The sequence below is a fragment of the Cavia porcellus genome, unplaced genomic scaffold (genome assembly GCF_034190915.1).
Source record: "Cavia porcellus strain 051 isolate PalLab524CR breed Dunkin Hartley unplaced genomic scaffold, mCavPor4.1 scaffold_4, whole genome shotgun sequence".
Classification (NCBI taxonomy): Eukaryota; Metazoa; Chordata; class Mammalia; order Rodentia; family Caviidae; genus Cavia; species Cavia porcellus.
In genome coordinates this window covers 43,065,243-43,078,844 of record NW_026947487.1, presented here as the reverse complement: position 1 = coordinate 43,078,844, position 13,602 = coordinate 43,065,243, and the positions used below count along the sequence as shown (strand labels likewise).

The window sequence follows — 13,602 nt, the reverse complement described above, 5'->3', positions numbered from 1 at the left end:
TGGAACTAATTCATTAAAAACTCTGTTAACACATTATGTAACTAGCCATGAAATATTTTAAAACTGTCATCTCATGCATAATTTTTGATATTAATGAAAAGATTTACTATCACTTCCAATATTTACAAAGTATTGTTTAAAAATACTAAAACTATATGCTTATTACTTTCTACATAACATTTTTATGTTTGAGGCACATGTACTAAAAGTTACTGTAATTCCTTGTGAGCCACAGAAACAACTGCCACCACTTATAGCCAACATATTCAGATCTCTAGGGACAGGCAAAGGCACAAACAACACAGCTCCAAAGTTTGTTATAAGATCCACAGCACATTCTGCAAGGGTTTACAACAGGAGAAAACAATGGACAAAATGGAAATGTGGTATCAGATTATTGATGTAATTTGTCAAGATATAGCGAGGCAACTGATGTAATCTCCTAGAATTACATGGCAATGTACTGTCTTACAAAGATAGATAAATGCTTGGATTTTGTTTCCATTTCTGTTGAAACTTTATTATTGATGTTTTAGGATTATTACACAAAAAATTACTATATTCATTACCTCATTAGTTATTACATATATGTTACAGATGAGGAAATTAAAATGCTGAAAATATTAACTGCTCTTAATTACATAACTAGTAAGTGCTGGAACTCAGCTTTAACCATATTAACACTTATTTGCCTTCACAGATGATTAACATGCACATCAAAATTCTGTATTAAAGAATTATTATATGTACATCTGTTAAATTCATTGGAAACCAAAACACATATATTTGGAATTTAGGATAAAATTCTCTAATTTGTAGAGAAAAACACTAAGATTCCATTTAAAGAGAGTTATTAAGGCATCCACTAAAGAAGAAAATACTAATATGTAATGAATTATTAATATGATGTAGGATTTCCACATTTAAATTATTAATTTTAAAGGGATGGAAGAAAGCATGAGAAATAACACTCCTAAATGTTTTAAGTAAAGGTTCACAATGATTCTCTTGGGTAACTTTACCAAGTGATTTGAAGATACTATAATTATGGTCTTCTTCCTTTATTTTATTGTCTTCGTTTATTTTACTGAATCAATACCATTCTGGACCCATGCAGCAGACTTTCCCAAACCTCAACAACTCACTGTAGCAATGGATGATTCTGCAGTCATGTATTTAAATCTCAGTGTTATTATAGATTAAGATTTTCCTTTCTGAAATGCTTGGAAATAGAAATATTTCAGTTTTTGGAATATAAGGTATATTGGGAATGGAACGTAAGTCTAATCATGGCTTTCACTTATTTTTCTTTCATGTATAGCTTATATATATAGCTTGAAAGTAATTCCATACAGTATTTTTAGTGCACCTATGTTTTGGCTGTCAGGTGGAATTTTCCAATTGTAGTACTGTGTTAGTGTGCTAAAACTTTTCGATTTGGGAGCATTTTGAATTTCAAATTTTTGGACTAGCAATGTTCAATCTGTATAATATTCCTTGATCTACTCTAGGTTTCCAGAATCCTACTAAATAGCCTGCTTTATCAGAATTCTAGGTATCCTGCTTTACTACAATGAATAAGACTACAGGAGAAATACAATCTCACAGTCTAAAATACATAGCAAACTACTAAATATTTCCTCAAAAGTTGTACTCTCAGTATTTTTTTGTTCAGTACTAAATGTGATCTTTCTCTGCAACTGAGGTAGCATTTACTAATGAGTATTAAGAAGTTATGTCATTTTTACATCATTATATAGCATTGGAGGAAAAGCAGGTAAGAGATAATCCATTTTAAAATATTGAGCAGATAGTTCTATTTAGTGTTCTAATAGTGAAATGATTTAGGATAGTGTTTCCAAATAATGTGTGATTGTGATCTGGTAGGTCATAAAGACCACTTAAAAAATAAATCAGAAAAAAATGTAATACAGGTGACAAAGCAAGATTATTGATTTATGAAACAATAGTTTCAATTACTTGCATTTATGCCTGTATATACAGTGTGTCACAATATAAAATGCATTTCTTACTGATGACCCTGGTTAAGAAAATGTAAAAGCTACTGTTGAATGACCCAGCAGAAAACAGACTTTTCTAATATTTTGTTGTTATGGTTTACATCTAGATGCTTTGAAGAGCCTCACACACTTAAAGGTAGTCTGGGGAATGTGACTGGATTTCAGGGGTTGATGGCTCAGTTCCTGTTAGGAAATGGGGTCTGGCTGGAAAAAGGGGCTCATTGCTGGTGTGGCCTGGGTTTATTTTCCTTTCCAGTTCCTTCGTTTACTCTGAGGTGAGCAGCTTTTCTCAGCTCAGACCTTTGCACTATATTATTCTGCCTTGGAGTTAGTTAACTAAGGACTGAAACCTCTACAAACTATAAGCCAAAATAAATTCTTCCTCCTTTGAACTGTAGATGTTGGACACTGTGTCTCAATGACAGGGAAAGTGATTAAGACAGATTTTGGTAGCAGAGAAGTGCAGTTGTCATGGTGACTGATCACTTGACTTGGAGGCCTTTTACAAGTGGTTTGTGGGAGGAGTTTGGAAAGGTTTTGAGATGCAAGTTGAAGCCAAGAATGCTGTAAATTGAGCTTGATGGGAGATTCTTGTCAGAGCTCAGACCAAAATGCTGATTTAAAAAAAGCAGATGAAAATGACCAGGATCAGGAAGTTTCAGTTGGGAACAAAGACTCACTGGTAGTTGGAGTCCAGGCAGTTGCTGTGGCAGAAAATTTGTCTGCCATTTTGTTCATGTCCTGGAACTTTGAAGGAGACTAAGGACAGTAATTCATCTTGTGGAAAAAATTTCAAAGCAGTCCAACATTCAGGTTGTGGCACAGGTACTGACAGGGAATTTTTTTGAAACAGGATCTTGCTATGTAGTTCAGGCTGGCCTTGAACTCAATATGTAGCCCAGGCTGCCCTTAAACTCATGGTGATCCTCTTGCCTCAGCCTCCCAGCAATGCACCACCAGGTCCAGTTTGTCAGGGATTTTTAGCCAGCTCTACATTGGCAAATGGCACAGCTGAGTGATTTAAAAGTTTTGAATTTCATCATAAAAGTGGCTCCCTTTAACTCTAGGACCTGTAAAGTCAAAACAGAAGTAAATTTGGCTGCTGAAAACATTAGCATTAAAAAAGCAACTACTTTACAGCAGGACAACAAAAATATGCCTTTTATGTGAAGAACCAGTGAGACCCAAGGTCCTCTGGCTCAAAATTGCAAAAGTAAAAGACTCTGTTTGGAAAGATGAGCCCCAGAGTATTATGTTTCAGAATGATAGAGGAACAAGGTAGTTGTTTCTCAGGACTGGGTTCATAGTGTTCAGCAATCCAAGCATTCAACTCTTATATCCATGAGAGAAGGAAGCCTGGTTACATGCAAAATGCATGAATTGTGGGATCAGGAAGACTTTCACCCAAAGTTCAGAAGAAAGCCTGGAAAGCCAGGCAGTTTGGCTCTGGGCAGTGTTTGAAGCTGTATGTATGAAGCCAAAAGTGCAGGAGACTCCCAAAGATTCAAAAACTCAGGAATATGAATCTGAGGAAAGCCAGCCCAAGAGAAAAGCTATGAAGGCTACCACCACAGGCAATGCCACAGGGATGGAGCCATGCAAGCCCTTGGGAGTTCACATTTTTCCACAGATTGCCCTGGGTGCTAGACATGGAACTACAGGAATTAATATTTGCCTTGATGGATTTTAGCCTTGCTCTGGCATCATTCCTATTTGGCTATTTGTTCCTTTTAGAATGGGAATGTTTATCTTATGTAATTATACATTAGAAGTGTTTAACTTCTTATTTTTACAGGGATTGAAGCTTGCTTTAAATCTCACAGGAGAATATGAACTTGAATTTTTCAGCGATGCTAGAAGTGTTAGGATTTTGGCAACTCTTATAAATGGACTGGATGCATTTTTCATGAAGGTAAGGGTTTATAGTAGTACCTTCGTTCATGAACATAACTCCTTTCATGATTCTGGTCACAAACTGAATTGGACAAGAACTAAATCAAATTTCTCCTTAAGGTCAACACTGAATCTAGCCAGTGAATTTGATTCAGTTCTTGTCCAATTTGGTTTCTAATGAGAACTGTGGAAAGAATTAAGTTCATGAACTAAGATACCACTGTATATATGTACAGTGTTCCCTAAAGTCCCATAAGCTCCCAGGTAGGGCTTTTGGAATGACTAGATGATGGATATATGACACTGGATTAGGATGTGGTAACTAGATTAGGCCACTGATTGGTTTAACACTGGGTGTGGATGATGTAAAGGTACACCTCGGGTATGGGTGGCACCATCCAATAGACTTGTAACCTGCGTGGCATAAAAGGGAAAGGGAGGGTTGCTGCTTGCTGCTTCCTTCCTACCAACCATGAATTGTTTCTCCTGTCACATTACCCCATCTTGGAGCCAGCTGAGTATGGAATGAAACCTCTATAAATTGTGAGCTAAAATAAACCTTTAATTTTGAGTGTCAGGCATTTTGCCTCAATGATGGGAAAAATAACTATGCTATTCCCAAACTACGGCAGTGTAATATACCAGTAACAACTGATTCAGATACCTAATAACCTTGTCCTGAAGAATATGCTTAAAAACATCATGTTTTGCAACAATGATCTTTAATTTAAACTGAAATACTGCTTATTAAAGGCAAAAATAAAGGTGATACAGAATAGAATACTGGGCCCAGTATTTCCAAAAACGTTTTAATTTTTCTGGTGGTCAAAGTTCAATCTATTTAGTATTCTGTAACTACCATGATAAAATATTAGCAACCTGAACTATTCTATTTTACAATACTTCAATTTCTTGAAACTTTATGAATGTATAGTACTCAGTTATAATGATTTGTGTCTAGATGCCCCAAAGCCTCATGCAGTCACAGAGTATTTTGGGAGGTGGCAGAATCTATAGAATGTGTGACTGATTCATAGTGTAATGCTGAGATTATGGGTGCTGGGATTAAGGGCTGATGACTGCTGGATCAGTCTACTGACTGGATTGTCACCACACTAATCCCAGTAGACTGGGTACAAATGTAGGACAGTAAGAGGCTTGTCTCATGAACTCTCCCATTATTGCTTTATTCATCATGAGCTGCTGCTGCTCCTCTGCCATGTGCTGCCCTGCCTTGAACTCAGCTGATTATAGCCTGAAACCTCTACAAACTGTGAGCTAAATAAGCCTTTCCTCCTTTAACCTTGGGCATCAGGTATTTTGTCTCAACAATGAGAAAAGTAACTAAGATATCAGTTCACAAATGTTTCTAATTGCAAATAATACAGTTCACAAACAGAATTGTTCAGCAAAATTTTGCTTCCATTTGTGAATTTCACACCATGGCCACTTATACCACATGAACACGAACAGGGCCATCGTCCCCAAAATGTGGAACAAATTAAATTCATGAACTGTGTTGATGTTTTATGTAATACATTGATGAAATGCAGATGTCCAAGCTCATAGCATTACCATTATTGCTATCATTCTACTAAAAAGCTCAGTTTGATCTGGTGAAGTATAAAGGTATATTTAGTGTCTAAGGCTGAGAATAATATTTTAATGAAGTGAACTACAACCATCAATTTAATAAATACAAAGGCAAAAATACAGATGACATATTTCTGCATGCCATTAAAATTTCATCACATTTTTCTTAGAAATTCTATGCCTACATGTTTATTTCTTAACTATTTAGCCTCTATAAGTATTCTTCTTTGAAAGTCTACTCAAATTCTAATATTTTCCCAAAAGATTTACAGCCGTCACAACTCTTTTAATACAGTAGGCCTGAAAAATATTAGGAAGCAGAAAAATAAGAGAAATGTTAGAAAAGAGAATAAGACAAACAAGTAGTAAAATAAAGTCAAAACAGAAGAAAACCCAGAGTGAAGATATTTATTTTTCTATTGAGGCCTGGGAAAGATAAATGAGAAAAGTAGTATAAAATTGAAAGTAGCCTTAAAAAAATTCTCTTAAATTAAGTAGCACACACTTTTTTTTTTTTGCAAATATCTTTGACTACAAGTATGTATAAATATATATTTTAATGCCACATATATAATTTCCACTACAACAATTATTCAAGTATATTACTATTAGAAAAGTTTAGCAAATAAAAACTATGTTGGTTCTTCCTCTTGGGAATGTCACCTAGAGACATTTTAATCAGTTTCTCTACCTCCTCCTTAATGTTTACTAATTAATTTATGATTTTCCCTAAAATATAGCTAGACAGTCAACACCATGCCCTTGCTAATGGCCTGAATGTCATGACAGTCATGTTGCCTTTCAAACTGCATTTGATGCTCTTGCCCAATTCTTTCTCTCTCTCTTTTTATTTTTTTTGGTACCAGGGATCGGACTCACGACCGCATACATGCAAGGCAGGTGCTTATGCTGCTGAGCTAAATCCCCAGCTCCCCAATTCTCAATATGCAAGGGGAATTAGCATCTTGTATCTATGTGCAGTAGAATGCACATGGCTGGTAGCTAGTTATTTAAATTGTTTTTGCTCCTTCCACTTAAAAAATTGTAATAATTCCTCTGATTACAGATTATGCAATTATCATAAAACCTTAAAGAGAAAATGCCTACAAATCACAAGCTGTTGATTCTTTAAGGTTCATTATTACACTCTACCTGGTCCCTCCTCTCTCTAACTAAAGAGAAAAGCACTTACACAGAATTTTAGAGACGACAGGTTACCACATATCTATCTGTAAGTGAAACTTAAAAAATTCAGTCCTAGGCTGGCAAAAAGGAAACTATATTGTAACATTCTGATTTTACAATATGCAAAAAACTAAGATTTCTCTTTCAGGAAAAAATTTTAGACCCTAAAATATGGCTCAATATTTAAAGTTTTAGTTGTGCAATTAAGTAAGTCCCACAGATCTTCTCTTTCGTGGTATCTCTAATTAACAATACTGCTTTATATAATAATTTGCTAAGCAGATAGAACCTGTGTTAGCTATTCTTTATTTATTTATTTAATTTTTTGGTGCCGGAGATTGAACTCATGATCTTGTATTTGCCAAGCAGGCAATTACACAGCTGAGCTAAACCCCCGCTTACGTTAAGTATTCTTATCAGACAAAAAAATGAATGAATGAAGAAACAGGGCAGACAGAACTTTTGGAAGTGAAAGACAAGTTAATGGTATAGTTTGCGGTGGCAGTTTCATGGATTCATGTTTATTTATAAACAAATCAAATTTGATATATTACAGATGTGCAGCATTGTGTATGTCAATTACAGCTCAATAAAAAGCTTGTTTCTAAAAAAGACACAAAGGTTGATGAAAAACACCAAACTCTTGGAATCATTTTTAAAACAAATTTTTGATCACCTGAATATCTCTTTACATTTCCCTTTCTTAATAGTTACATGACTCCACATTATCAGCTTTTTTAACACTAATATTTTATTTTATGACCATATTCTGTTTTTAAATCTTAGTTTTATATATATTTAAATGGGTACAGCCTCTTACTAGTAGTCCCCTTCTCCATTCTCTAATTCTTTATGTTTCACTGATATGATTTAGTCATCAATCTTTCATGATTATGTACTTATTGATTTTTAAAAAGTGATCTATAGCTGTTTAGGGTCTACACCTTGGAAGTCTCACTTTGGATTAAATTTTGGTTACTGGGCAAGGAAGCATCTCTCGTTGCTGGGAAAGTAGAGCTCCATAAATTACACTCACTTGGGACAGACATCATTCTCTGATTTCAGTTCTACTATTACCAATTGGTCACAGGCCAAATATCAATTGGCAATGTGCTTCTGTTTTAGAGTAGGTTTTTATTGCTACTTACTGTGAGGAGGAAAGGGCAAACAGTTTATCACTTAAATGCTATCAAAATATTAATAATTTTTAAAGAGCAGAAAGTCTGGGGTAGTACAATCAGTATCTTTCCCCCAATCTTAAACCACTTTATGCCTTCCAACCTGGTGCAATGCAGAAAGTCTCTACTGTTTACAATTCTCAAATTCTATCCTTGGCTATACTCATTCATTTCTAATTTCTACTCCTAGCCATGTCTATTTATTTCTACTCTTTATATTCTATCTACTCTCTCAATCTGAACTATGCAGATGATTCTGAGTCTTGATATTCATATGTAACCTGACATTTGAGGGTTTATTTAAATATTCTAATTCCTAATTAGGTACAGCTATCTGTATGATTATCATCTTCCAAACTAAAATAATCTCTTCCAGCAATTCCTCCATAATCCTAATCACTTATGTTAAAAATGTCAAGACTACTTTTGACCTTTCCCTCTTGCACTGTTTCATCCATTTTTTTACCACAAAACTTAAATCTTTCCTATCTATTCCTATAGATGCCATGCTAATTGAGAATATTTATACTTCACAGAGATACTAGATTATCACAATATTTATAACTTAAGTTAGCTTTAAATTTTTTCACCCTACCTGCCCTCACACTACTATGTTAGTTCCTAATGTAGTCAATATGGTCATTTAACATCCAAAAAAAGTCTAAGAATGTCCTTCATCTGGATGACATTGTGCTCTGATTCTTTAAGTTTATCTTAAACTTTACCTCTGTCTTGTTAGCCCAACTAGATGTACTTTCACAGAACGTTAGCACTAAAGGAAGATATTGTTCCTCATCTGCAAAACCCACTTTGGAAAACCTTCCCCTCCATCCGTAACACTGCAATATTTGGGGAAACTGAGACTACAAATACTTCATCTGAACATTCCTTATTTGGACATCTTTTGATTATCTCTTATGAGCCAGCAGCTCTGCTAGTCACATAGACTTAAAATTTGGCAAGAAAGACTGTCCACACACAAATTGAACAAATAAATGTTGATGAGTGCTACAAAAAAAGAGAAAGGACAAAGGGCACTAATGGTGAAAGACTGTAGCTGAGAGAAGGGTGAAGCCTGAAACTGTTCCAGTGTGGGAAGACAGAAGGTAACTCAGGTAGAGGCTTCAAGTGAGAAATAAACCTTTCAGCAGGGTAAAAGAGTGAGTGGGAATCAACTGCCAAAATGAAGACTTCACTAGGCAGGAGAGCCCAGAGGAAGGATGGCAGGGGAATTCAAATGAGGCCAGCGTGCTGGGCGTATAAGGACTGCAAGGCTGCAAAAGAGGAGGGACAAGGTCGTGCGGGGCTTTAAAGGTCATGCTGAAGGTTCCTGAGCTTCATCCTCAGAACTAGTGGGCCTTGGGCAGCGTGTTCCAAGATACTTCACTAACTTTCGGATGGGCAGGACTGAGAGAAGCAATTGTGAAAACAGAAAAACTCTCACAATTTCATTTTACAACTGAAACATACCCTGTACCTCTGTCACTCTGTGTGTCTGTGTATGGTCTCACCCAAAGTCAAGTTAAGGAAAGCACATGAATTTATACTGATTACCATTTTCAGTTGGTCCACTTGGCTTTGACAAGTGGTCGTGTTTGTGTGTACCTATAAATACACAAGTATGGGCAAATTTTCTATTTTTAAAAAATAAAACAGAAAACATTCAAATTATAATAATACAATGAAAAGTTCCATTTCATTGTCTGGCTATAGATTAGCACTAAGTTTCTTTCCTTTAAAAAAAGCTTTCTTATAAAGGAAAATATTTTACGAAAATACCAACAAACTATCTTCCAAGGATTATTTTATTTCAACTGATTTTTTTTGTCTCACTTTCCCTATCGTAGGTTTGGATATCAAAATACAATTACTAATACAAGTTATTTCCTCTAAAGTTTCAATTTTATCAAGGGTAAAACTAAGGGAGTGAGGCTGATACTAATAAAGGAATAACAACTAGAATTTTTTTGAACAATTTCAGTGTTGTGTTGGACACCTTCATATACATTATCTAATTTAAATCCAATGATTCCACCAGATGTATGCTATTCTTTATTTTACAGATAAGGAAATTGAGGTTCATGTAAAGAAGCATTTCTAAAAACTATATATACCTTACATCTGTGCCATCCAATTTAGTGATCTGTAGCCATCTGTGACAATCAATTAAAAAGTGGCTAGTTTGATCAAGATGTACTCTTAAGTATTACAAACCAGATTTTAAAGACAACATAAGTACAATACCCTGTTAATAACTTTGAAAAAAGGTAAAATGTCAAAATGATGTTTTGGCTATAGTGGCTTAATGGTATTACTAAGATTAACTTTACTTGTTTATATTCTTTAAATCAGTTACTAGAAACTTTTCAATTACCTATTTGGTACACATTGTATTTTTGTTGAATAGCACGGACTTGGATAAAAGACTGGATAATAAATGGGCCAGCAGATGACAAGCAGAACGACAGATACATGGATTTACACAGATCTAGGTTTAAATCTCCTCTCCATCACTGATGGTCTTGGGTACGATACCACCAAATCGTTCTGAACTTTCATATCCTCTATATTATTATGGTAATATATCAGTCAAGAGACATACAATGGGCAAAGAGCAGGAAAACAATTCCTGAATACCTCCTACAACAACTGGTTCCTTCAAAAACTAGTCCCCAAAAGCATAGAAAATTCGCTCATTTGAAAATCATGTTTTATTTTTCAGTTGGAGGGGCTAAAGAACTCTTATATCTACTATAATACTACATGGCTTCCTTTGGATTTAAATTGTTCATAATACTATAGACTGCAAACCCAGATGAGATTACAGTGAGGTACAGAATGGTACTAATGATTCTTATGTATACAATCGTTGAATTCCAGTGAAAGAGTTTTGAACTCTAATTCAGCTAATCAATATTGAGAACTGAGTAAGTAGAATTTTACCTTATTTTTGTTTCTTGGGTCACAGTGCAAACAAAGTGTATTAGTGCAGAGGAAAACCCTGTAGACTGAGAAAAGTATCATTACTAAGAAAAGCAATCTGCACTATTTCATAAGAAACTACACAACTGCCAGGTGTGGTGGTGTACACCTATAATCCAGCACTCAGGAAGCTGAGGCAGAAGGACTGCTGTGAGTTCAAAACCAGCATGAACTAACAAAGCAAGATGTCTCAAAAAAAAGACAAAACCCTACAAAATTATGTGGCCCATGCTATCCAGTATTTTGTCAAGTATTTTGTCATTTCTTTCCAAGGCTTGTGTCAAGAAGTTAGTCTCGTAGTAGTGTATGCATGCGTCTTTACATTTTTATACATGTATTCAAATGTGAAAGTGGGGCAGCTGAACATTTACCTGGATTATTTGGCCCAAAATTGCCATGTGGCAATGGACGAGACTATGTTTGTTTTCTTTTTAATTAGGAGGTACTAGAGAAGGGGGTACTAGAGAAGGGGGTAATAAGACTTTGAGTCACCTAAATGTAGCCTCTTAAATGTCATATATGTATATACTAAATTCAACGTCAAAATAGTTCTCTCATCTATAAAACACCTTTCAGTAAAGGAGGCTGAGGAAGTAAAAAGTTATCAGTCACAGAGAACACACAGGAGAACAATGTAGTGGCCATTGAAAGTATTCAGTGCATTTTAATTTGCAATTTAATGCAGGAAGTAACACAGACTTTAGTTTAGCTATTTAAAGGCATACTCAGATGGGGTGAGGCACTAGGGAGAGGGCCTTTCTTTCTTGTATGTTGCATTAAAAACCCAATATCTGTAACAAAACTTTTAGCACCTCCGGAGTAGATTGACTTGATCCTAGCTCTTTGAACCTAACAGACTCAAACTGCCTTGTAATGTGCTTGTACTTACAATACACATACAACTATCTTTAGCACATGTCTTCCAATCTAGGGCTCTAGGTAGACTAAAACAGGAAAAAAAAAAAAAAAAAAAGACACAACGTTAACAGAATTAACAAATAACCAGACAAAACAGTGCAGGGTAATTAACAATTAGGAAAAAAAAAAAAAACCTACCCAAAATCTGGCATGTTAATTTCTAAAATTTAAAATTATAAAGAAAACTAAACTCCATCAATTTAACAGAAAACAATCAAACACTTAGGCAACTTAAGCTATCGCCCATATTTCAAAAATGCATATTTTAGAAAGGTTTATCAGGAAAGAATTTATTTGTACTAAGTTTAAATTTGGTTACACTTGAGTCAAACCTTTGAAGAAACTTGCCGTGTTTCCAGGAATGCCCTTTTTTGGGAGGGAGAGAGGCGAAAGTGGCTAGATTAAATAAAAAAAGTTAAGCCTGGAGCTTCAATATGAATGGGCATATCTGTGCCCCTATATGCTAATCCTCTCAGTCTCACTGAGCTGTTCAGTCTTCAAATAATTTGATAATCTGTCTCTAAAGTTTGGCACTATTGAGCTCAGTTTTTGCAAAACGCCCTGGCAGCACTGAAGTCTCTTCGGAGACCAGAGCAGTCTCAGTCTTGTCGAATTGTCTACCAACAGGATACGTGTGTGCAATGTTTGCTGTCAAACGCTGCAAAGGTGTATCTGCGCGGGTTCCGTCCAGGCAAGACTCGCCTATCCTCGCACAGATGCCTTCTTTCCACACACCCCTCCGCTCTCCTCCTCCCCCCGCAAGTTTTAAACTTTGTTTCCTTCGGGGATCTGTACTAGCGCTACTAATGATATCCAAGAGACAAAGGGCCGTGCTGTGTGGGTTCATCGGATGCCAAATTTTTTAGTTGTGAAACAAAGCGCTCGCATTTGAGATTCGGGAGGAGGAGAAGAAGGAGGAAGAAGAGGAGGATGGAGAGACCGGAGTCGGGCCTCTCCCTAGACAGTGCCCCGCCCGCGCCCCGCCGCCCGGCCCGCTCACCGCTTCACGCGGATGATCTGGTCCCGCATCGGCTTGATGTCCTGGAAGCTCTGCTGGTTGACCAAGCTGTAGACGAGGATGAAGCCCTGGCCGTTCTTGATGTACAGGTCCCTCATGGACGCGAACTGCTCGGTGCCCGCCGTGTCCAGGATCTCTAGCACCGACGGCGACGAGTCCACCTCGATCTCCTTGCGGTAGAAGTCTTCGATGGTGGGGTCGTATTTCTCGATGAAGGTACCAGTCACGAACTGCACGGTGAGGGCGGATTTGCCCACCCCACCCGAGCCCAGCACCACCACTTTGTACTCGCGCATCGTCCCTCCGCCGCCGCCGCCGCCCGCGACATAGACCTGCGCCCGCCGCTGCGCCGCGCCCGGACCTGCCCGCGCCGGCCCTGCTCACGGCACCCCGGGCGCCGGCGGCGGGGCGGCGGCTGAAGGTGCAGCGGCCCTAGGCATGGACCGAGCCGGGCGGCGATGCAACCCCGCGGGCGCCAGCTGCGACTGAGGGCGAGCAGGAGCGGGGAAGCGCTGGAGCCGCCCGAGCTCGGGCCCGCAGTGCCGCCTGTCCACGCTGCCCCGCCCCTCGTGCTCCACGCCCAGCTCCCCGCCAACCGCCGCCGCTTCCCAGGCGCAGGAGCGCGCGCACAAGCCCAGACGCAGCACTGCCGGGGGCGGGGCCGACGGGTGGGGCGTGGCCTGCGCAAGCCCCTCCCGGGGCCAGTCGCCTAGGCGACCAGTCGCGCGCGCTCCCGAGAGGCCCTGCGCGGCGAGGAAGCTTCTGCCCGCGCTTAGATAAACACGCACAGACTGAGTTTGCCCGGCGACATCCC

The 13,602-nt window shown here is 38.0% G+C and overlaps 1 protein-coding gene across 1 annotated transcript in view; it reads right to left on the bottom strand.

Moving 5' to 3' along the window:
• Positions 1-13,087, bottom strand: part of Rap2a (RAP2A, member of RAS oncogene family) — a 40,502-nt gene extending 27,415 nt beyond the window's left edge. The window contains exon 1 of the mRNA XM_063246953.1: positions 12,771-13,087. Coding sequence (XP_063103023.1) covers positions 12,771-13,084 — 314 coding nt within the window. The 5' untranslated portion in view covers positions 13,085-13,087. The remainder of the gene's footprint in view (positions 1-12,770) is intronic.
• Positions 13,088-13,602: the final 515 nt, after the last annotated feature.